Here is a 25788-nt window from a genome sequence, read left to right as displayed (position 1 = left end):
GGAGGTGCAGCGAAGAAGTGGAAGATGTGAATGATATTATTGATGATTGAGAGGAATGCATTGCAACCTTGAGCCTTTTGTCGGTCGATTATCTCCCACACTTTGAAATTCAGAACAAGCTGAGGCTCCAGGGAGGAAGGAACATTGATCTCCCTGAATTTTTGCATAGGGAACACTGACTATCTATTCCCGGCTAGCGTTCCTGGTAAAGCGTGAGACTCTTAATCTCAGCATCGTGGGCTCGAGCCCCACGCTGGGCGCCGCCGTTTTTTTTAAAGCTTTCATGGGTGATCCCCAACTCCCCATCCCTCCAGCAGTGTCACCGCTCAAACTGAGTCTCTCTCCATCCCACTTTGTTAATATCACAGCCGCTGGCTTCTGAGTGAAAACAGCCTGAGCTTCACTGGAAGTCAGAGAGCTTTGTGCTTCGGATTTAATAGTTTCACCGCCGCAGCCCAGGTTCAACTCCTGATCAGGAGCTAACTTTTTTCTTACCGCTGTGTGAACTGTCACAATGCACAGGAATTCCTCGTGTAAACTGTTAAAGCGAACCTGGAATTTAATGTAGGGAAGTGTGAAGTGATTCATGTTGGTCGGAAGAATGAGGAGAAGCAATATCACATAAAGTGTACCATTCTGAAGGGGCTTCTGTGTTACAGAGCGAGTGGTTAGGATCTGGAATGCACGGCCTGAGAATGTGAGGGAGACAGATTCAATCACGGATTTCAAAAGAGAATTGGACAGAAAATGCAGGTCTCCGGGGAAAAGACGGGGGACCATAACATTCTAACATGAAGTTGCACGAATAATGTGAATGAAGTTTGTGATGGTAAAAAAGTGTTCATCCCCTCAGGGAACTGAGCCACATTGACACACACAGACACATACACCGAGAGTGACAGAGGCCTCAGGATCCACAAACACCCAGAAAGTTAGAATGTCACCAGCTTCTCCAATTATTGTTCCATTTCAGACGGCAGATTTGGCGAATGCATGCAGATGAACGGAAAGGAAGAAACGAAGAACAGAAGCAGGAGAAACACACGGGAGTGTTTGGAAAGTTTTTATTCCATTTCACCAACAATTAATTTAATTCTAGATTCACCTAAAGTAAGGAGCAGCAGACAGCGAGGATTCAAACCTACATGGGGAGAGCCCAATAGACTTCAAACCCATTGTCTTAACCACTCATCCACAATTACAGATCTCACATCAATTTCAATATTGTTCATATGAAATCTCAAAAAGGTTATAACAGAGAAAGAGGGAATTTGGCCCCACATATCCCTAGTCAGCCTGGAATTCATATCGCGTCTCCTTGTTCTTCCTGCCAAGATGAAGATCTTAATACATCAACGACCATGAGCCAATGCTCAGGTGAAGTGACTGAAAGAACAAATCAACTGAAACTTTGATTTGATCCCAGGAAGAGAAAGAGCCCAAACAAAACACCTTAACCCAGCCAACCACGCTCCCACTATCAAAGGTAAACTAACCATTGCCTTGGGTGGTAACGGCTCCAAAATAGAACATTACAAATAGAAGCAGGAATTGACCATTTGCCTCTCCAGCGCCTCATAGTGTCAGAGAATCAGAGATAAGGCTACACACAGATGGCGGCCGTTCAGCCCGGGTTGTAGGAACAAAAGACTCAGGGGCAGAAAAAGGCCATTCAGCCCTTTGACCCTGCTTCACCATTCATTAAGGTCACGGCAAATCTGGTTGTGGTCTCAACTCCTGCCTGCCCCCCATAACCTTTGACCCCCTTGCCTCTCAAAAATCTGTCTAATTCTGCCTTGTGTAAATTCAATGACCAAACCCATGATGAAAATAATTCCACAGGCTAATGACCCTCTGAGAGGAAAAAAATCTCCTTAACTCTGTCTGAAAAGGGAGACCTCTTACTCTTCTGGAAACTAACTGACCTGGTCCCACTCCTCCGCGTTTGTCCCTGGAGACCTCCATTTTCTGTCTAATTCATTTTTGAAATCCGCGATTGAATCTGCCTCCCCCACAATCTTAGGTGGTGCATTCCAGATCCTAACCACTCGCTGTGTAACAGAAAAACCCCTTCAGAATTATCGGCTTCGGGACAACCAGAATACTCAGTAAAAGACAAAACACTGAAAGGCTCGAAGGGAAACGGCACCGGTTGCAGGGGAGCTCGTTCCCGGTGACATGGATGTGTCTGCAGTGGGTTGGATCAGACTTTTTCCATGTGCCCGCAATGAATGTCTCACCCTTTATTTGGGAAGAGTAAAACTGATAGGGAATAATTGTCATTGCAGTTCAGCAATCTGAAGTTTTCTCTCGTTGAGCCATTGGTTTAGGATATCTTATAGAGTGCAAACTCTTACATCAAGTCTTTGTGGCGCAATTGGTCAGTGTGTTCGGCTGTTAACCGAAAGGTTGGTGGTTCGAGACCATCCAGGGACGAAGCTGGCACTTTTTTCTCCCCATCATTACTCATTAACGCTCTGATTTGTTTCAGGGCTCTGAAACTACAAGAAAATCGCTCACCCCCACGTTGAAATCTTGGCTGTCACCCACTGAGTTCCCACACCAAGCTCTGTTTATGCATATTCATTTCAGACATAACAAAGAATATGAGCGATCGTGAACCCCCATCTAAATCAATGGATATCTATGAGGCTATTGGATTTAAACAAACCAACCAATTAGTCGCACTCCCTCAGCTCCACAGTGAGTGAGACAGGAACAAGTAGCAATATTCCAGCCCTGCAATCTCCAATCACCCGCTGCCAGCGGAAACATCTTCTTATTTTGCTGAATGTCATCTTCAGAAATGGTGAAGAGCGAATCTAATGTAGCTGCAAGATCCAGCATTCAGTTCACATTCAATTACAAACAGGAATGGGAGCGATGCAACTTTTCCACACAGTTGGGTGATAATGTTTCCCCAGCATCGAATGGAGTAACTTGCACACGCGCAATTAGCAGGGTAACCACAATGCTACAGGAACATTTCCCTGCTTGGATCCCAATGGAGCTGTCTGGAATGTTAAACTGTGACGTCATGCAGCAGCACTTTGTGTCTTTGTTTTGAAGAAATGGAATTTGGCTGTTCTCATTAGGAATGCTGGAGACAGACTGATCAACAATGTCATCATCAAATGGCACAGCGCAGTAAGAGGACCTTCCACCCATTCTATTTATATCAGTTTATTTTTTTTACAAAGATCTTGCCAATTAGTCCCAATTTCCTTCTCTCATTCCATGAATCAGAATTTTCCCCATTTCAACCATTGCCAAATTCCTTCTTGAGGAAGGAGTTTCTGCAGAATCCATGCAGTTTGCTTTAATGGATATTTCCCTTACCCAATGAAATTAAGAGTTTGTCTAGGATTGTTTCTGCAGTTTTCGACATAAACATAAGTTATTTATGCAATTCATTTCATGGTGAACTTACAAAAGATGTTTATTCTGATCTGACATGTCCTCAGTATTTTCTCAGTCATGATGACTGTGAAACTATCATTGATTGCCGTACAAACCCATGTGGTTCACCAGTCATTTAGGGAATTCAATCGGTCGTCCTTGCCTCGTCTGACCTGCATGTGACTCCAGACTCACAGTGATGTGATTGATTCTCAACTACCCTCTGAAATGGTTTAACAAATTACACAGCTGAAGGGCAATTGGGGATGGATAACAAATGCTGGCCAGCGATGCCCAAGAAAGAATGAAGATCCGTGATGAAGCGCGATACAAAGTGATTTTGCACCATCTCTCCCATTCCCTCGTGTTCAATCACATTATCACTTGCTTCTGTTTTTCGGGTGACGCTAGTCTTTGGATCACACTGGTAGTCATCTTTCAGTCAGTAAGTAACTGTGAATTTGCATTTGTAAACTCATTAATTTCTGTTGTTGACTAAAGAAGCTGCTAGTTTTTGTGCTGAGTCAGTTTCATCCTCCTGATTTGAGCATGCTTTTTGCGGCTTGGTGAAGGGCAAATTTAATGTGGCGGGAGATATTATATTCAGTTACTTTCCAACAACAAATGTGAATTATAGACATTTCCCTCACACTTAGATGTGTGAATATCGATAATGTCTCCACCCATTTCCAGACAGGGGACCTTTTGCGTGTACGTGATCACCACTACACCACAGAAACAATATGCAGAACCACAGGGAGTGACTTAAGAATGTCAAACCGTGCAGTCTTACTGCACTTCCAAACCCTGTCTTGTGGTAGTACAATTCGGCTGAAAAACATAGCCATGTGGCAGAGAAATTGATCTGACATTAGAATCATAAAATAACAGAGCACATCAGCAGGTCATTCAACACTTCACACATGTGTGAACTATCTTGCTGAAAATCGTCTCATTTATTGTCTCTTTCTCAATACCGTGCCTTTTGGAGAAAATCATTCAAAGCCTGGGGAAGTGCCAATGTCACATGGCTGTGAGGTAATATATTCAGCTGTCGTTTAGCAACAATTGGGAATTGTGCAGCTTCTCACAATTAGATGATTCAGTTTTGATAATGTTGCTGTCAGCTTTCAAACCAGCGACCTTGCGCATGTGAAGTGAATGTGATAATCACTATTTGTTTCTTAATTTATTTATGGGATGTGGGCATCGCTGGCTTGGCTGCTATACCACAGAAACAATTTACGAGAAAAAGCCAAAGGGACTTGTATAGAATTTCAAACTGTGTAGACATGCTGCACTGCAAGATCCTATTTCACAGGAATACAATTGGGGTGGGACATTTTGGAATGCTGCAGAGAAATTGATCTCATTGTAAATTCACACAGCTCATTAGGAGGCCATTCGACCCATTGTGTGTGTGCTTTCTTGAAATACCTAATTACTTAGCTCCAATATCATTCTCTTCCTTCATAACCCTGTAGTTTTTTCTTCCATTTCAAATAGTTGTCAACTCCTTTTTGAAAACTCTGATTTAAGAAAAACAATATTGGAAGAGGTGCAGGAGCTTCTGCAGTGTCCATGCTCAGTGTGTGAACATTAACAAAGTTTCCCTGACCCAATTACACGGAGAGTTGAACTGGGGATTCATATGTTGTCTTCGGAATAAAAAGAAATATTTATTTGTGCAATTGATTTCCTATTGAATACTTGAAAGAAGTTCATTCTGATCAACATCTCCTCATTTTGCTCAGTCGATATATAAAATCTAACTCCCCTTGCTGTACAACCTGTTCCAGAGGCTGTTATAGAAATGAAGGAAAGTTTTGCTACAGCTATACAAAGCCCTGGTTACAACACACCTGGAGGACTGTGTATTGTTCTGGTAACCGCACTTTATAAAGGATCAATATTGGTCTTCGAAACAGGGCAATGCTGATCCAGCAGAATGTCAGTTCTGGAATGTAAGTGGACATTCCCCCCTCTGCAAATTGATGTCATCCAAAACTGCTGCCCGTGTCTTCATTCACAGCAAGTCTCATTCCCCCCTCACCCCTCTGTTCGCTGACCTGCATTGGCTCCCAGTCAAAAAATGTATCTACTTCAAAATTCCTTATCCTTGTTTTCAATTCCCTCCCCCTCCCCTATTTCTGTGATCTGCTCTAAACCCACAAGCCTCTGAGATATCTGTGCTTCTCTAATTCTGGCATCTTGTACATTCCCAATCAGAATAGCTCCACCATTGGTGATCGTGGTTTCAGTTACTGAGGCCCCAAATTCTGGAATCCCCTCCCTAAACCTCTCCGCCTCTATCTCACTTTCCACCCTTCAGACTTTTCTGAAAACCTACCTCTCCGACCAAGCTTTTGGTCATCTGGCCTAACATCTCCTTATGCGTGTCAGTGTCAGACTCTCTTTTATAATGACCCTGTGAACCATCTTTGGAGGTTTCATTAAAGGCACTATCTAAATGTAACCTGTTGTTGTAATGGGGCACACAGAGAAGGAGACAACCTGCTTTCACCCTGCTATTTTTTGATGTGAATTTGCACAACTAATGTGAATTAAGATCGTTCTGTTAACAATGTGTCTAATCCCTTGGGGAACTGAACCACATTGACACTCACACACACGAAGGAAGGAAGAAATCACGGGAGTGTTTGCGTGGTTTTGATTCCGTTTATCCATTAATTAATTCCATGGGCACCTTATCAAAATCAGGAATGATGAGAACTGGAGCCGGTAGGATTTGTACCTCTGTGAGGAGACCCCAAAGGATTCGAACCCTTATCCACTCCGCCATGAACACAGGACTGACACTGACGTCACTGCTGTTTGTATAAAATCATCGACTGTTACTCACACACCGACTCTCTGGAACTCAACAACTAAAATTCCATATCCCGCCTTTACCCACATTTATATCGTCTCCTCGTTCTTCCTGTAAGAATACAGCACTGCGCACTCAATTTGAGGTGGTATCTATCCAAATGGGGCTGCTAAAGGTTTGGCAGCAGGGGGATTCGAACCCACGCCTCCATAGAGACTGGAGCCTAAATCCAGCACCTTAGACCGCTCGGCCACGCTACCACAGCGAGAGGCGCTATTAATCATCTCCTTCACAGGTATGGCCACTGAAATAGAACAAAAGCAACAGAGTAGGAATTGACCATTCGGAATCTGGAGCCAGCTCCGTCAGTTAATCAGATCATCCTGCACTTTGTAACAAACAGAAATCATCTCCATTCAAAAACACAATGAGCTGCAGTGAAGGGTTGGCACCATTTAAACTGTAATTCAACTGCTCTGGTTCCAAATCTCCTGCTAGAAATGACAGGGAAACTTCTCACTGAATTCACTCCGGGTCTTGACTTCAGAAGGACAGGACACAAGGCCACAAAGTACATTTCGATAAAATGGGTTATAAAATGGCATAATGAATGGGAAAGAGATTCCGTGGTGTTGGGAAACATAAAGTTATAGAAAGTTACAGGAAAGAAAGAGGCCATTCGGCCCTGGTGTGCTGCTGTCAAACATCAGTTGTGATTGGTTGATCAGGAGTGGTCAATTGCTCTTCCATTTCCCACTGCGAATTTAGTGAATGTTTGCAGATGAACAGAAATAAGAATCACGGGTATTTGGATGGTTTTTATTCCAATTAACCGATAATTAATTCTGCAGACCGTCAGCTAAAATCACTAGGTCACAACTACTTAGTGAAGTCGAACTGTTGTTTGTACAAAATAATAGAATGGGTACAGGGAGTAAGAGAGAAAAAATACTTTCAGTCCCTGCCATGAACCCAACTTAGACTGCCTCTCCCCATTCTCCCAACCAAAATGCAACACTGCACAGATCAGCTGTCCCCTGGCCGTACGGAGGATTTTTTGGTAGCGCCTCAAAAACAAACCACCGGAAAGTTTAACAACCGCAGGAGTGGAGCCCAAATCACAGGAACCTCGACCAGCACCTCAGTCCATTCTGCCACTCACTATCACTGTCAAAGCAGAAACAACCATCACCTTGACCGGCATTGGCACTGAATTAGAATATACAAATCCATGATCAGCAATAGGCCATTCGGCCCCTCAAGCATTCTCAGCTACTTCATAAAATCATGTGAAAACTTCAATCATCCTCCGCTTTGTAACATCCGGGCATGTAGTAGCTGAACACTCTCCACTCAAAGAGAAACAGAAATAAATGTCCTCTTGCATCTTTTAAAACAGCGCTTTTGTTTTCTCTGGACCATCTTAATATGAAGCCGCAGGACTAAGGTGAATAATGTTTGGATGGTAAAAATGAGGAACTGAACCACATTGACACACAAACAGAGGAACACACACAGACATAGACACCGAGAGTGACAGAGGGAAAGGGTTTGTCTCTAGGGAGAGGCAAACACCCAGAAAGCAAACATGATACCAACCTGGCTCCGTTTTTGTTCCATTTCAGACTGCAAATTTCATGAATGTTTTCATGAATGAACAGAAATAGGAAGCATCCCGAGTTTCTGGATGGATTTGATTCAATTTTACCGATACTGAACTCTGGAGACATACTGTTAAAACCAGGAATAATGAGAAGTGGGAAACCCCAATGGATTTGGACTCCATCGCCTTAACCATTCGGCTATGGCGACCGGCCCTATGCACAAGTTAATATGGTCGGTATAAAATCATAGATGGTTACAGTAGAGGAGTACATTCAGCCCATCATGTCCATACCATTTCTCTGGAAGAGCCATTTAACCTGTTCCAAAAATTCGCCTGTTCCCCACTGCAATTTATATTGATGCTGTCTCTCCTCACCCTTCCTGTTAATATGAAGCACCGCACACAAGCCCATACATTCAATCTGAGCTGGCAATTGTTCGACCTGCTGTTCAAGCTGCTCATGTACAACTTTCAATTTCCAAAACCCACCAACCTCATCACTGCGGCTCCTGTGAAACTGACAAGGGAACACACGGCAGAAATTCATCACTGAAAGTAACTGACACACATCAAATTCTAAACACTTTCATGTTGCATCTCTTCCTGCTTCTGTCTCTGCCTCGCCTCCGGCTCCCAGGTCAATTAGTTGCTTGAGCCAGACACAGAAAGTTCATGAATTCAATATTTCCCTGCGAATCAGGGACAGGGAATGTAAGACACGAGGCTTTGAGAAGGGATGGGTTTCCAGGATCTCATTTTCCTGATTGTCCGAGATACTGATTACAGGAATGTGCACAGTATCAATTATCCACAGCCACATGCTCCTTCCAGTCTTGTGCACGTTGTTGAGCTTTGAAATTGTTCATATTTTCACACTGGATTTCACTATGAAGAGAGTGGAGCTTATGCTGTTTAGCAGATGCACTGCAAGAAGCAACACAACAGGTTCATTTTGAAGGGGCGAACGGTTGAGACTATTTAATTGCCGTTGAACGAGTCCGGTTTCAAATTCAGTGCGAGAAATGACAAGAAAACCCGCTGAATTTGCTCATTGTCTTGAATTCAAAGCGTCGGATAGAAGGGCAGGGGTTACAACTCGCTAGATTGAGTTATGAAATGGCAGTAAAACTTAGAGAGATACAACTGGGGTGTTGGGAAACACAAAATGACAGAAAGTTACAGCAAAGAAATAGGTCATTCGGCCCTGTGTGCTGATTTGACAGAGCAGTGTGATTGGTTGATCTAAATATTCAAGCGCAATCATCATTTAGGAACGATGAGCAAAAAGGAAAAGGAGGTGGGGTAGCGCTGTTAATAAGGGGCGAGATCGGTATATTAGTGGGTGAGGATCTTAGATTGAAGCGTCAAGATGTAGAACCAGTTTGGGTGGAGCTAATAAATAGTAAGAGGCAACAAACATTGGTGGGAGTTGTTTATAGGCCACCAAACTGTTGTGGTAATGTTGGGCATGGAATAAATCAGGAAATTAGAATTGAAAGTAACATGCGTAATACAGGAATAATATTCTGCCTCGCACCACCAGCTCTAAAGTCAGTGCTTTGTAACCTATCACAGCCCATCTCTTTTATTTTCACTTCCTCAATCCGACTCTGGATTTATTCTCGACTTGTTGCACGTGTAACATTTCAGTTCTGATGTGAAACTTCAACTCTCATTCCCCTGATACTGACAGAGTTGTTCTGTGTTGTTTTCAGCCAGGAAGACAATAATGTTGGCTTTAGCAGTTCGCCCAAGTGCAACAAATCTCAATTCCTTGATAGGGAATCAAACCAGGGGAGCGGCAATGAAAGTGCTGAGCCCTAACCAGTCGGCCATCAGGGAAGCTGCTACCCGGGCTGGAAATGTGGCTCATGGAGGCTACTTTTGGAATTTTTTCATTCCCAATCTCTTCCACCAGTCAACTTTCTCCGGCTAAATGGTCTGTTCAGGTTGAACACAAGTGACTTCTTCACCAATGAGAAGAACCATTGCTGTTCGCTGGAATGTGAAATTGATAATTTCCTCCTTTAAGACAGTTCTTAAAGCCTCCCCCTTTGACCGAGGTTTTAGTCACCTGACCGAATATGTGGCTCAGTGTCACACTTTGTTATATAATGTCCATGGGGAACGCCTTGTGACGTTTCAACAGGTTAAAGGTGCTTTATAAATATAAGTTGTTGTTGTAGTCCACACATAGAAAGAGACAATTTCCTGTTGCATCTTTCACCCTGATATTTCTCTCAGTAACATTTCAATATGAAGTTGCACAACTAAATTAAATAAAGTTTTTGCTGGTAAAGTGTGTTCATCCCCTCGGGAAAATGAAACACATTGACACAAACAGAGAAACACGGACATACATATAAACTGAGAGTGACAGAGGCCTCAGGAGAGACAAACACCCAGAAAGCAAGGATGTCACCAACTTGGCCCAGTTTTTGTTCCATTTACAGCTGGAGATTTTCAGAAGGCTGATAAATGAACGGAAATAAGAGAACACAGATGTGTTTGGATGTTTTTTTCTCCATTTGAATGAGATTGAATTCTGAAGGCAACCGTTTAAGATCAGAAATAATGAGAAGCACAGCTGGCAAGATTCGAACCTCCGTGAGGAAACACAACTGGATTTCAAATCCATCATATTAACAACTCATCCACAGCTAGAGCACGCGCTGTTTGGGAAATATTATTTGTATCAAATCAAAGAATGGTTACAACAGAGAAAGTGGGCCTTCTGCCCGTCCTGTCCCTGCCATTACCCGACATTTTCTCCGGAACCCTGCAATTTTTACTGTCTCTCCCCGTTCTTCCTTCCAAAATAATAGCATGTTTAGTTCAAACACAGATGACTCGTTCAGCCAATAACAGCATCGAGTGTGTTAGACATGAAGATGAAGTGAACAGTAAGGTGAAATAGTGCCACAAGCTGCAGATGTACAACTTTCAATTTCCAAAACCCACCAACCTCATCAATGCGGCACCTCTGACACTTTCAAGGCAAATATTGATTCTTTATAAGGTGTCATTCTCAGAATTATACACAGTCCTTCAGGTGTGATCTAACCAGGGCTTTGTATAGCTGTAGCAAGCCTTTCCCTCTTTTCTGTAACAATCTCTGTAACAGGTTGTACAGCAAGAGGAATTAGATTGTATATATCGACTGAGAAAAATGAGGAGGTACTTGATCTCATAGCCATGTGTCCCTCAGTCAACGTCACACAAACACATCATCCGCTCACAATGACATTGCTGTTTGTGGGAGTTTGCTGACTGGTGATTGGCTGCCGTGCTTCCTACATCACAACAATGACAACACTTCAAAAAGTCATTCATTGGCCAGAAAGCGTTTTGAGACATCCGCTGATCGGGAACAGGGTTATATAAATGAAGTCTGTCTTTCTTGAATTATCTTAAATCCCAGTCCTCTGGTCACTGACCCTCGTCAGTGGAAACAGTTTCTCCCTATCTACTATATCAAACTCTTCCTGAACCAGAATCAAAGGGGAATGAAGAGTGATCTCTCTAGTCAGCTGCTAACTAAAGGGCTTGTGGTTCGAAATCATCCACGTTTTTTAAAATCATTCATGGGATGTGGGGTTCGCTGGCAGGGCCAGCAGCTATTGCCCAGCCTTAGTTGCCTTTGAGAAGGTGGTGGTGAGCTGCCTTCTTGAACCGCTGCAGTCCCTGTGGTGTAGGTACACTCACAGTGCTGATAGGAAGGGAGTTCCAGTGAAGGAATGGCGATATATTTCCAAGTCAGGATGGTGGGTGACTTGAAGGGGAACTTCCAGATGGTGGTGTTCCCCTGTATTGCTGCCCTTGTCCTTCCAAGTGGTAGTGGTCATGAGTTTGGAAGATGGTGTCTAACGAGCCTTGGTGAATTCCTACAGTGCACATTGTATATGGTACACACTGCTGCTATTGTGAGTCCGTGGTGGAGGGAGTGAATGTTTGTGGATGGGGTGCCAATCAAGCGAGCTGCTTTATCCTGGATGGTGTCAAGCTTCTTGAGTGTTGTGGGAGCTGCACTCATCCAGGAAAGTGGAGAGAATTCCACCACTCTCCTGACTTGTGCCTTGTGGATAGGCTTTGGGGAATCAGGAGGTGATTTACTATTCGCTGGATTCCTAGCTTCTGAACTGCTCTTGTAGCCACAGTATTTATTTGGTCAGTCCAGTTCAGTTTCTGGTCAATGATAAGTCCCAGGATGTTATTAGTGAGGGATTCAGGGATGGTAATTCCATTGAACATCAAGGGGCGATGGTTAGATTCTCTCTTGTTGAAGATGGTCATTGCCTGATGCTTGCGTTGTGCAAATGTTACTTGCCGCTTGTCAGCCCAAGCCTGGATATTGTCACAATTTGCTCCCATCCGCATTCAATATCACTCAATTCCGGATTGTTATTGGGTATATTGGCTGCAAGAAAATATCCCCCAAACATTGCCAGCTCTGCAGTTATCCAGCCAGTTCCCACAAAACAGCAATTTTTACAAAGATTAATCCGCAATATAATGAAAGAACTTTTGGAACTACCATGTACCTACATTGAGCCTTTTAGAAATCTATGAAGTTATTGGACCCAAACAAAGCCATCACTGATTCGCTGTTCCTCAGCTCCACAGTGAGTGAGATCGGGAAAAGCAGAAAAGCAGCAATATTCCACCCCACGCTCTCCAATCACCTGCTGCCAGCAGAAAGCGGCGACTAAAGCTTCAATCAGCGGGTTACTGCCCATCCCTGGGACGCAAGATACTCCAACCCGGGCCAAATCCCCTAATACACCGAGCACAGGCTCAGGAAAACGCAGGGAGCTTATATCCTGGTCACTAAGCCTTCGAGCAGCATTTACAGGACACGGGAGTGAGCAAGACACAAACAAAAGTAACACCAACTTTCGAAATTTTTTCCACTGGATGTGTTCATTTCATCTTAAGTTCTGCTGATGGGAAAATGGCTGAAATACAGCTTGACGAATAACAACTTGGAACAATGTTGTCTCTCCCACTGCAATACTGATCCATCCATTATACAGGCATTTGCGGGGCAATGATGAGTTTGATACTCCAATTCGCACTGCCTTCATATTATTAGATGGATCTAAAAGCACTAGAGAAGTTCAAGAAAGGTTTACTGGAAAGTTATAACATTCAAAAACGATTGAACAGGTTAAACAGCTTTTCTCTAGAAAATAGGGTAAGAGAGGACCTGATCGAAGCTGCTAATATCAGGAAAGGGTTTGGAAGATGCTTCCACTGGCGGATACACAGGAATCAATATAAGTGAATCACCAATAAATCCAATGTCAAAATTCATAAGCAACGTCTTTAACCAGAGATAAAAGCATAAAGTGATGGAAATACTCAGAATATTTGGGAATGTCGGTGGATTGGGGATCAGAGTTATGTTTTTAGGTCTGTGCACTGATTCTGGACAGTTCTACTGAAAAGTCATAGACATGAAATGAAAAATGTGTCTCTCTCTCCACAGACGCTACCAGACCTGTGTCGAACTCCAAAATGTTCTGTTTCTATTATAGATTTACAGCATCGCTTTTCCCTTTTCCTTGGATGAGAATGTAGAACTCATTTCCAGAAGGATTCGAGATCCAAGTCTCAGCTGGACACTCCTGGGTAAAGTGACACGATGAAAACATCATTCACCAGCCGAATGTGAAAATGGATTCACTCGATTATCTACTTAGTTGACACAGCAGCAGTCATCTCTGATGGAGAAAATTTAGGCACTTCATGCGTGCAAAGTTTGGCCACTAGTTAACAAACCAGCTTTAAAAGTTCAAAAGGTTTAATCCACATTAGGCACATTCTTACTGACAATACAGAGTTTAAATGTTCAGTGCATGTTAGGAAAAATCAATTCTTCACCTCACCTGCTAAGAATCCAGTGAATTGACATCTAACCGTAGGTAATTTTTGTTTTTGTTTCAGATTTCCAGCATCCACAGTATTTTGCTTTTATCTAACTGTAGGAGCTTGTTCTGTTGTTAATTACACACAGGGCAGAAGTATGGTGGTGGCGCATGCACTTAGTTGTATCAATTGATTTAGTAATTTTACATCTTGACCCCAATTCTACAGTCATCATCGGATCATAAAAAATAAGTTTATATACAAAAATACAGACACCCAATGGCGGATCTGTCACCCAGCATTCAGAGCGGGAGAGAATGTGCCCTTTCCAGAGAGCCAGGGACCTGCGCATGCGCACTTCAGAATGTAATTGGCACCTGCACATTGCTGTCTCCTTCCTGAGCATGCGCAGTGCTGTCCTGTGACCGGAGTCGCAAAGGGTGGGTAAAAAAATAGCGTCTCCAGCAGAATAACAGAGTTAGTGGGTGGGCGGGAGGAATGGAGCCAGCGGAGTGGGCAGGAAGGGTTCATTAACATTCAGTGCAGGCCGCGGACCCTTAATATCTAACTACCGGTCATACGTTTGCAGCGAACAGACCGGCAATGGCTGGATCTCTCCCTCTGCTCAGCCCGGGGGAGCGGGCAGCAGGGCGCATGCGCGGTCATCCTGGTCCAGGTGACAGGAGGAGACAATATTGTGCATTTCTATCCTGGACTGACGGATGGATTTTCGAAACCACTTTTACAGGGAGTTAGAAGGGGAGAATTTACACACAGCAAACTCAAACCAAGAGAAATGTTTCTCTTCTCATTTTCTAACCTGGACTGACACTGACCACTTTATGATCTCTTTTTACAGCTGCTTCCAGTGCTTCTGATACCTTTCCAGCTGCAGGCTCTCACAGGGGATTTTAAATTCGAAAACAGTGAGTATTATTGAGTATTCATCTTCAAATTGAAGGTTTCAGTGCGGTGAAAGGTTGCTGGACTGACAGTGAAGATTTTTTTATAATCGATTTACCAGATCTTAAATGGGAAGGATTTGCAGACAAAGAACCTGAAACAAAACATCACATCAAGATCTGACAGAGTCACTCTATTCATTGGAGCCGGGATATTATCGGCCTTTGAACTTAAGTATTGAGTTCCAGGTCATTACCACTCGCTGTGTAAAATTTCTTCCTCACATCACCCCTGTCGATTTTACCCCAAATCTTAAATCTGTGTCCTGTAATCATTTTACAATCAGATAATGTGAACAACTTTTCTTTAATGACCTTATCTAAGCCAATCTTGTAGCCCTCTATCAAATCTCCCCTCAATCTACTTTGTTCCAAGGGGAACAACCCCAGTTTCACCAACCTAACCAGACAGCTAACGTTCCTCATCCCTCGAACCATTTTGGTAAATTTCCTCCGCAACCTCTCACATCCTTCATTATGTGTGGTGATCACTGGTTTGCACAGACCCAGATGTTCTGTGTTTGTGTCTTTGACCTCATCACACATCGACAATTACATGGTGACATCACCCCACTTCCCAGGTATTTCCTCAACTGGGAGATTCACTGATTCCAGTGCTTCTGATATCTTTCCAGTTGCAGGCTCCAGCAGGAGATTTTAAAATTGAATACTGAAACTGTTTCAGAGTTTAGTATTTTTGACCATTCACCTACAATTTAGAGCTTTTAGTGCTGTGCTCTGTTATTTGTGAGAGGTTTCTTAGCTCTGGGCCTAGTGTGGCTCTTTTACTGTGGATCTAATTCCATGTCCCTCCATTGCTCTGTTTCATCTCTGCCCTCCCTGATCACCTCTCTGCCATAGTCCACCTTCCTCTGTCTCTAATAATGGATTTATTTGAGTTATGTTTTGTATTTTATTGTTACTTCTGCTGACCATGTCTAAATGAGGTTTCCACCAATGCCCATCCCCTGACCATGTGCTGCTGGCTCACCAGCTTTATCTTCCCACAGTATCTTTCATAGTCAGGAATTGTTTTTCCTGCACTATTGTCCATTTCTCTTCCACTTTGTGTAATCGGAGATTCCAAGGCATTTCACAGGATCGTAGGAAAGCAACATTTGACACCAAGCCACATGAAGAGATATCAGGGCAGATGAACAAAGGTTTACAAAAAGAGTTAGATTTTAAGGAGTATCTTAAAGGTGGAAAGTGAGGTGGAGAGGATTAGGGAGGAAATTCCAGAGTTTGTGGCCTTGGCAGTTGCTGGGGGAGACACCAAAGGTGGAGCAGTTAAATGCTGAGGAGGTGGGAATTAGAGAAGTGTAGATATCTCGGAGGATTGTGAGGCTGGAGGAGATTACAGAGGTAGGGAGGGAGAGACCATGAAGGGATTTGAAAACATGGATGAGAAATTTAAAATTGAGGTTCTCCTTAACCCATAAGACCATAAGACATAGGAGCAGAAATTGGGCCATTCGGCCCATCGTGTCTGCTCCGCCGTTCAATCATGGCTGATAAGTTTCTCAACTCCATTCTCCCGCCTTCTCCCTGTAACCTTTGATCCCCTTACCAATCAAGAACCTATCTATCTCGGTCTTAAATACACTCAATGACCTGGCCTCCACAGCCTTCTGTGGCAATGACTTCCATAGATTCACCACTCTGGCTAAAGAAGTTTCTCCTCATCTCTGTTCTAAAAGGTCTTCCCTTTACTCTGAGGCTGTGCCATCGAGTCCATGTCTCTCCTACTAATGGAAACATCTTCCCCACGTCTACTCTATCCAGGCCTTTCAGTATTCTGTAAGTTTCAATCAGATCCCCCCTCATCCTTCTAAACTCCATTGAGTATAGACCCAGAGTCCTCAAACGTTCCTCATATGTTAAGCCTTTCATTCCTGGGATCATTCTCGTGAACCTCCTCTGGACCCTCTCCAGGGCCAGCACATCCTTCCTGAGATACGATGCCCAAAATTGCTCACAATATTCCCAGAGCCTTTGTAAGTCAGTGAGTACAGGGGTGAACAAAACTTGGTGTGAGTAATCAGAGTTCTGGATTACAGGGAGGCTGAATGTGGGAGGCCTGCCGGGTGAGTGTTAGGATAGTTACACTAGAAGAACAAAGGAATGGATGACAGGTTGAGCAATTACTTAAAGGGATATGTGGATAGTGTGGGAAAAAGACTTTGATCAGATTGAATGGTGGAGCAGGTTCAATGGGCTGAATGGCCTACGCCTACTCCTATGTCCCTATGAATGTCTGGTTCAGCCTCAGACAGTTGTCAGGGAGAGGGATGGAGCCAGTGGTCAGGGAGTGGAGTTTGTAGCGGGGACTGAAGACAATGGCTTCAATCTTCCCAATATTTAAATGGAGGAAATTTCTGTTCATCCAGACAAGTCAGGACAGTGTGTGACAGGGAGGGGACCTTGGAGGTGATGGTGTTCACACACACCTGCCACCCTGGTCCTTCTAGTTGGTTGAGGTTTCTGGAGATTCTGTCAAAGTTCTTGTTATGTTGTAGATATCCCTTCACCTCCTACATCTCCCACCTCTCTCTCCCTCTGCTCCCTTGTGGGCCAGAGTCCTGTGTAGGCTTAGACCAGTTGGCAGGTTCCCTTCCCTGAAGGACATTAGTGAAGCAGTTGAATTTTTATTCCAATCTGGCAGCTTTCATGGTCACTTATAGCTAGTGGCAGCACCACAAATTCCCAGATTCATTCAGCTCAATTTTACAACCTGTTATTGTGGGTTCTCTCTCACTCACCTTTTTCTGTTTTAAATCAATTTCACAGGGTATTAGAAGGAGAGGATTTGCAGTCAGGAAACTCAAAGCAAACATCACATCTGGATCTGACGGAGTCGCCTAATTTGTGACCTGAATATCATCGGATTTTGAACATGGAAGGAAAAGGCACCGTTCACAGTGGGGAGACACTGTGGAAATGTGGGGATTGTGGGAAGGGATTCAGATTCCCGTCTGAGCTGGAAACTCATCGACACAGTCACACTGGGGAGAGACCGTTCACCTGCTCCAAGTGTGGGAAGGGATTCACTGATTCATCCACCCTGCTGAAACACCAGCGAGTTCACACTGATAAAAGACCTTTTAAATGCTCAGACTGTGGCAAATGTTTTATAAGTTCTGGTGCAATGATGTCCCATCAGCGTGTTCACACTGACGAGACACCGTTCAGGTGCTCTCACTGTGGGACTGGGTTCAGGCAATCATCTCATCTCACTGTACACCAGCGAACTCACACTGAGGAGAGGCCGTTCACCTGTTTCTGCTGATGTTAATACAATAATCTGTTAATAAGCTGGAATATCATTGGATTTTGAACATGGAAGGAAAAAGCACCGTTCACAGTGGGGAGAAACCGTACACGTGTTCGGTGTGTGGACGAGGCTTCTGCCAATCATCTGACCTGTCAAAATATAAGAGCACTCACAACAGGGAGAAGCTGTGCAAGTGTGGGGACTGTGGGAAGGGCTTTGATTACCCATCCCAGCTGGAAATTCATCGGCACAGTCACACTGGGGAGAGGCCATTCACCTGCTCCAAATGTGGGAAGGGATTCACTACCTCATCCAACCTGCTGACACACTAGCGTGTTCAAACTGCCGAGAGACCGCTCAGGTCTCAGTGCAGGACTGGGTCCAGTTGGTCATCTCAGCTCACTGAACGCCAGCACAGTCACAATGCGGAGAGACCGGTCACCTGCTCCGAGAGTGGAAAGTGATTCACTCAGTTATCCCACCTGTTGAGACACCAGCGAGTTCACAAGTAACTACAGTGATTGGATGCTGTTGTGAAATAACTTCCAGGATTGAACCATGTTCATTGAAGTCTCTTTTCTGCTTTTCTGTTAATAAACTCCCGGTCAGTTATCGGGGTTTATGTTCTGGATAAAAATCAAATAAATTAGCTTTGTGTTAAACACAATGTGTCAAGTCTTTTCAATATCTTGACACGGTATCTCTCAACAACAAGTGTGAGGAGCTCATGGAGCTTCTTTGTCACTAAGATTGAGACAATCCGACCAGCTGCCTCTGCTGCTTCCCTCCCTTCCACTAACCCACCGGGGCAAACTGTCTCTAAAGTTCCTCCTTGTCTGAGCCCTGAACCCACATCTTTCTCCAGTTTCTCTCCCACCTCCCCTCGTGTCCTCTCAGTGCTCATCTTGTCCATGAGACCCACTTTCTGCTGTACTGACCCCACTCTCACTGAACTACTGATCACCCAACTTCTCCATGTTAGCTGATATTGTTAACACTTCTCTCTCTCTTCTGCTACTGATCCTCTCACCTTTAAATCCCCCATCCTGACCCATCCTAAAAAAGGGATCTATCCTTGATCCCTCCTATTTCTCATCTACATGCTGCCACTCGGTGACATCATCCAAAAGCACCGTGTTAGTTTTCACATGTACACAGACAACACCCAGCTCTACCTCACCACCATCCCTCTCCATTCCTCCACTGTTACTAAATTATCAAACTGCTTATCCCACACCCAGTACTGGATGAGCTGAAATTTCCTCAATTAAAAATTGGGAAAATCAAAGCCATTGTCTTCGGTCACCACTATAAATTCTGTTCCCTGACTACCGAGTCCGTCCCTATGAGGTAACATTGCGATATGTTGTCCTACATTTGTCAGGCCAAGATCTTTTCCTATAATATTTAGTACATTTCTGAAGACTTTATAAGGTTATTAGACAGTGATTTCTTACAGATCTCCCCAGCTTGAGAAGGGAATATCCTTATTGACTTCTCACAACTGATTTCTGACTAACCTCACTATTTCTAAGCCACGTGCTTGTTTTCCTAATTTCTTGATGACAAACTGTAGATAACATACTAAAGCTACTAGAATTATCAGAATCAGCAACACAAACCTTTGAGCTGCCACCAAGAGTAAATGTCAAAACTTTTCCACTAAAATGTGATAACTATCAACTTAGATTTATCCTCCCCACCTGCCGATCATCTCACACAATTCTAAATTATTGACGTGGTAAATACATCTGGTTCAAACAGAAGTTCATGCACGGACTTTCAAGATTCTCCAGCTCTCTGTTCACCTGCATTCTCCTTGTGGATATTTTCTAACTGATTATAGACCTTCTTCAACTTAATTTGTCCTTTCTGACCCTCTTTAGAAATCCTAATGCGGATATACTCGTAATCCCGGTCACACTCTTCTCCAATCCCCAGGATATCTCTCACCCCCAGCCCCCCTGTTTTTACTGTCAGACTATCTATCAGTCGCTCCCTGTAATGTGTTAATGCCATTGTCTTCTCCTGGCTTCACTTAGGAACTTCTCCATTCACGTTTAACTAAGACTGTTGCCTCTCAATCCTATGATCTCGAGCACTGTGATCCCACTCCTAACACCACTTGTACGATTTAGGTTCGGGAATCACAGATTACTTGAAAAGGGGATCGAGCTCAGAAGTGATTTTAAAGTAGTTTATTGAGAAGCAACAGTTTAAATATGATGCATAAGCTAAATAGACAGGAAAACACACGACCCGTGACAGGTGAGAACGGTTTACTGGTCCCGGAGGACAAACGGATGGATGACACAGAGTGAATGCTGGTCTCTGTAGCTGGTGGTGACAGTCTCCTCTGAACGGTTAACTGGTGTGAGCCAGAGTGTGGGTATTGGGCTGAAGCCAGTGTGGATCACGTCAATATCTCTGTGCTCTCGAGAGCCTGTTTTAACCTTTACACAGACAGTTGGTTTACGTTTGGGTCATGAGATCCAATCGTATCAGGGTTAGAAATGTCTCATTTCAGGGCCCGTGCTAGAGACATGTCCTTGGCAGAGATAACAGGCCTGTTATGTGTTTGTCAGCCAGCAAGCTGCTATGGAAGCTTTCTTCATAAGAGAGAGAGAGCTGTTTTGTAATATTCCAAACACTTCTGAAGATTTTAATAAGTTATTAGACAGTGATTTCTTACAGTCCATTACTTGGATTGAACTTGTCTCCATTCCTGTGCCGAGGGGATTTCTGTATCCGGCGGGAGGGGTAACATTTGGGAACTCTCGATTTTCCACCAAGTCCCATTCCCCTTCTTCCTGATGGATAATGGAGGTGTCACTGTGAGTAATGTGCAAGTCAGTAAGAATTGGCAGCAAAGATTAATCAGCACTTTCTAATTGGAGATGTTAATCAGTGGAACCTCTCAGACACTGAATTGTAGAGTTTGTACAAAAGATCAATTTGAGATTGAAGTAAAAGTTCAGAATCTAGTTGTAAACTAATTTCTGATGAGAGTTCCTGAATTATGGGGAAAGATCAGAGACAGCGATTCTTAAAGGGACACTGCAGCCCCGAGAACACAATCAGCCATAGATCCAGGATATTAAACTCCAGCCCAGTTACAGGGATTGTTAACATCAGCAGAAACAAATCCCAATTGTCAGAATGAACATGGTTCAGTCCTGGATGTGATTAACAGCAGCAATAACAGCAGAATCCAACTCCCGCAGTCACTTATGAACTCGCCGGTGTGCCAGCAAGTGGGATGACTGAGTGAATCACTTCCCACACTCGGAGCAGGTGAATGGCCTCTCCCCAGTGTGAATTAGCTGGTGTGTCAGTCGGTGAGATAACTGAGTGAATTTCTTCCCGCAGTCAGAGCAGGTGAATGGTCTCTCTCCTGTGTGAATTCGCTGATGCTTCCGCAGGTCGGAAGATCCAGTGAATCTTTTCCCACATTCAGGGCAAGTGTACGGTCTCTCCCCAGTGTGAACTCGCTGGTGTCTCAACAGGTAGGCTGACTGAATGAATCCCTTCCCACACTCGAAGCAGGTGAATGGCCTTTCCCCAGTGTGAACTCGCTGGTGTACTTTGAGGTGGAATGAAGACCTGAATCTCTTTCCACAGGAAGTACAGCTGAACGGTCTCTCCTCAGTGTGAATTCGCTGGTGCTTCAGCAGGATAGAGGACCCAGTGAATCCCTTCCCACATTCAGGGCAGGTGAATGGCCTCTCCCTAGTGTGAATTCGCTGGTGTCTCAGCAGGTAAGCTGAATGAGTGAATCCTTGCCTACATTCGGAGCAGGTGAATGGTTTCTCTCCAGTGTGAACACACTGGTGCGTCAGTAGCTGAGATAACTGAGTGAATTCCTTCCCACACTCGGAGCAGGTGAAAGGCCCCTCCCCAGTGTGAACTCGCTGGTGTGTCTGCAGGTTGGATATTGAGTGAATCCCTTCCCACACTTGGAGCAGGTGAACGGCCTCTCCCCAGTGTGAATTCGCTGGTGTTTCAGGAGGTCAGAGGACCCAGTGAATCCCTTACCACAGTCAGAGCAGGAGAACGGCCTCTCCCCAGTGTGAACTCGCTGATGTCTCAACAGGTAGGCTGACTGAATGAATCCCTTCCCACATTCGGAGCAAGTAAATGGCCTTTCCCCAGTGTGAACTCGCTGGTGTACTTTGAGGTGGAAGGAAGACCTGAACCTCTTTCCACAGGAAGTACAGCTGAACAGCCTCAGTGTGAATTCGCTGGTGCTTCAGCAGCTCAGAGGACCCAGTGAATTCTTTCCCACATTCAGGGCATGTGAATGGCCTCTCTCCAGTGTGAACCCGCTGGTGTCTCAGTAGGTAGGCTGACTGAGTGAATCCCTGCCCACACTCAATGCAGGTGAATGGTCTCACTCCAGTGTGACTTCATTGATGAATTTCCAGTTGGGATGGGTAATTGAATTCTTTCCCACAGTCCCCACATTTCCACAGTTTCTCCATGGCGCCTGTGTCCCTCTCTCTCTCCAGGTTTGATGATCAGTTGAAGCCTTGTCCACAGCAGAACAAGTGTACTGTTCCTCCCCGCTGTGAATGGTGTGATGTTTTTTCTCAGGCTGTGTAACTGGTTAAAGCTCTTTCCACAGTCAGTTCACTGGGACACTCTCACTCGGGTGTCCGTGTGTGTCTCGGTGCTTTTCCAGTCACACTGATGTTTGAAATCTTTTCCCACAGACAGAACAGACAAACATTTCTCCTTCCACATTCAATGATCGACTGTACTCAGGTCCTGATGAATCGAACGACTGTGTCAAATCTTGATGTGATGTTTGGTTTGAGTTTCCCGTCTGCAAATCCTCCTCTTCTAATTCTCTGTAAAAGGAGTTTACAAAAGTCATCACTGTAAGAACAGGATAGAAATTCAGAACAGACAATTCTAGTTTCTATGGAACATTTTTTCCTCTCTTGTTCCCCCAAAGCTGCAAATCCCCATCCCACACACGCTCCAAATACAGCTTTGGACGATTATTTCTGTATCTTTTTAACAAATTTGTACAACCAGAGATAACAATTTTTTTGATCATTCACTTCAGTCATTATTCGTGAGAAAACATTAATCTGAAACCCCCTGACCGACCATACAGGATAACTTTGTGTCCAAAACTTACTGTGTGGAGGTTTAATGAGTGATTGTGAGGGTGGTTTCTCCAAACCTCCCAGGGTTTCCTTCCTTCCTTCTCTCCCTCTCTAACTAAGATAAATCTAGGATCAGTCTCATGGCCCATTCTGGTTCCTGCTTCTCTTCCTGATGACTAATTAACTCCAATTAAACACTGAGAAGACTGAAGACACTGTTTTCAGTCCCTGCTCCAATCTCCATTTCCCAGATACCAACTCCATCCCTCTCCCTGGGAACAGTCTGAGATTAAGCCAGTCTTTTCACAATCTTGGTGTTACATTTCATCTTGAGATGAGCTTCTGACCGCATATCTGTACCATCACTAAGTGGCCTGTTTTCACCTTCATAACATCACCCAGCCTCACCCTGTCTCAGTGCTTCTGCTGTTGAAACCTTCATCCTTGTCGTGGTTACCTCCAGACTCGACTATTTCAACACATTCCTTGCTGGTCTCCCATATTCTACCCTCTGTAAACTTGAAGCCATCCAAAGATCTGCTATCTGTGTCTTCACTCGTAGCAAGTCCTGTTCCTGTCACCCATCTGCTTCCTGACCTACCTTGACTCCCAGTCTAGCAACAACTTGATGTGAAAATTCTCATCCTTGTTTTCAATTCCCTCCATGGCCTCACCCCTGCCTATCTCTGTAATCTCCTGCAGCCCCACAACCCTCTGAGATATCTGCACTGCCCTAATTCTGGTCTTGTGTATTCCCTGTTTTAATCGCTCCACCATTAGCGACCGTGCCTTCAGTTCCCTCATCCCCAAGCTCTGAAATTCTCCCCCTACACCTCTCCCTCTGTCTAACACAATTTTCTCCTTGAAGATACTTGAGTTTTGGTGATAAATGTGGCATTCCATCAAAACTTTTTATCTTGTAATCATCAGGACAGGCGCAAGAATACCAATTTCAAAGATTATCAGTCGGGCTCGTAGTGTGTCCCACTTACGCTTGTTAGAAGCTACATATATTCAAACACAGGGACCTGTCCTCTGCAGACAGAAGGATAATGTCTAGGCATGGCACCATTTATCGAAATAAACAAAAGCATGGCGGGGGGGGGGCGATGATGGCTCCCTGGTGAATTCCCCATGCCGACGCCTTGACCTATCAGAGCCGACTGGCCAACCAGTCATCACCCTTTCCTCATGCAGTATAAATTGTTGTTTGAACTTTGATTTTCTTGCATCTGTCCGGATGAGTGCAACAGGAAAAGCTTCAACAGTGTGTCTCTTTTCAGCAATGTTTAAATTCTGTACTACTGAGTGACTGTCGGTTTACAATTCTCTTGCTGCTGATATAAAACTCCTGGTGAACACACATTTGATGAATGTCTCCCTCGGGCTGTTGCTCAGTGTCCCGGTGCGGATGGGGTCGCGCATGCGCGCCTCGCTCTGTTGCCCGGATAAAGATGGCGGCCGTTCACTCGGACTTTACTCCAGAGCCGAGCAAACGCGGCGATGTCTCCTCATTGAGGGTTTGGGGCCGAAACCGTGACTTTCTGAAGCCAAACAACTCGCCCGCCGGCCCCATCTACGTTCACGGGTTTATTTTCAGCTCTGAATCCGCACTCGGTCTTTTTAAACCCGCATTTTAAATCCGTTCGCTCGAGCTCTCCTCCTGTCTGTCTCCACGGACTGCGCATGCTCCAACTCAAAATGATTGAAGGCAGCTCCGGACCAATAGGAAGAGGGGGCGGGGTTGGTCTTCCAGCCAATCGAAGTGAATGGAGGCGGGGTCGAGCTGGGAGTGAAGCATGCGCAGTATGGGTGCGGGACCGGGATGAAGGCTGTCAGATTGAAAACTCAGCGGGTGAGAAAGGGCCGAGTGCAGGAGAGGAATGGAGCCGGAGGGTGGACTGGGAGGATTCACAAACACCCGGTGTAGGACTCCACACCCAGATTACAAACTCCCGGAGCCCAGTTTACACCCAGTGTTTGGAAACTCCTTTTACAGGGGGTTAGAAGGGGAGGATTTACACACAGCAAACTCCAACCCAGAGAAATGTTTGTCTCTTTGGACTGACCTGCTGAAACACATTGAATTAACACTGGCGAGAGGCTGTTCAGTTGCTCACAGTGTGGTAGATGTTCAGGATATCATCCCACCTGCTGAGACACCAGTGCTTTCACACTGGCAAGAAACCTTTTTAATGCCCAGAGTGTGTGAAGTGCTTTAAAAGGTTTGGGGAACTGATGTCCCATCAACATGTTCACACTGACGAGAGACCGTTTAACTGCTCCAACTGTGGAAAGGGATTCACTCAGTTGTCCCATCTGCAGACACACTAGTGAGTTCACACTGATGAGGCCTTTTAAATGCCCAGGCTGTGGGAAGTGCTAGAAATGTTTCAGGGAACTGATGCCTTATTAATATGTTCACAATGATGAAAGACCATTGAGGTGCTCTCATTGTGCGTCTGGGTTCAGGTAATCCTCTGACCTTACTGTACACCAGTGAAGTCACAGTGGGGAGAGGCTGTTCACCTGCTCCCAGCGTGGGAAGGGATTTTGTTGTTCATCCACACTGCAGAGACACCAATGAGTTCACAACTATAAAGGCAAAATACTGAACATCCTGGAAAACAGAAATAAAAACAGAAAGTGCTGGAAAGATTCAGCAGGTCTGGCAGCATCTGTGGAGAGAGAAATTCAGTTAACGTTTTGAGTCCGTGTGGCTCTTCCTCTTCAAA

The 25788-nt window shown here is 44.5% G+C and overlaps 1 protein-coding gene, 2 non-coding genes and 1 pseudogene across 4 annotated transcripts in view; 1 reads left to right on the top strand and 3 right to left on the bottom strand.

Moving 5' to 3' along the window:
* LOC144698352 (uncharacterized) overlaps positions 1-25788 on the bottom strand; it is a 674481-nt pseudogene that overhangs the window by 75895 nt on the left and 572798 nt on the right. The window lies entirely within an intron of this gene.
* Positions 2363-2436, top strand: trnan-guu (transfer RNA asparagine (anticodon GUU)). The gene has a single exon. It is a non-coding gene; the product is annotated as a tRNA-Asn (tRNA).
* On the bottom strand, positions 6408-6489 carry trnal-uag (transfer RNA leucine (anticodon UAG)). Its single transcript has one exon. It is a non-coding gene; the product is annotated as a tRNA-Leu (tRNA).
* LOC144697669 (uncharacterized) lies at positions 19823-24629 on the bottom strand. The gene is made up of 3 exons (XM_078569689.1): positions 24534-24629; positions 21888-22137; positions 19823-21720 (listed from the first exon to the last, which is right to left on the bottom strand). The coding sequence occupies exons 1-3, from the start codon at positions 24627-24629 to the stop codon at positions 21212-21214; spliced, it is 855 nt and encodes a 284-aa protein (XP_078425815.1). The 3' UTR covers positions 19823-21211.

Source organism: Cetorhinus maximus, chromosome 23, assembly GCF_964194155.1.
Source record: "Cetorhinus maximus chromosome 23, sCetMax3.hap1.1, whole genome shotgun sequence".
Lineage (NCBI taxonomy): Eukaryota > Metazoa > Chordata > Chondrichthyes > Lamniformes > Cetorhinidae > Cetorhinus > Cetorhinus maximus.
Note: the sequence above shows the minus strand (reverse complement) of the source record. Positions and strands in the feature narration are given on the sequence as shown.

Excerpts from the sequence above, each read along its gene's own strand:
- LOC144697669 (XM_078569689.1), bottom strand. The coding sequence starts at position 24,629 with ATGGGGCCGGCGGGCGAGTTGTTTGGCTTCAGAAAGTCACGGTTTCGG. Across the intron at positions 22,138-24,533 it reads CGCGTTTGCTCGGCTCTGGA|AGGTTCAGGTCTTCCTTCCA; the intron begins GTAAAGTCCGAG and ends TCCTGTGGAAAG. Across the intron at positions 21,721-21,887 it reads CACCTGCTCCAAGTGTGGGA|AAGGATTCACTCATTCAGCT; the intron begins AGGGATTCACTC and ends CCGAATGTAGGC.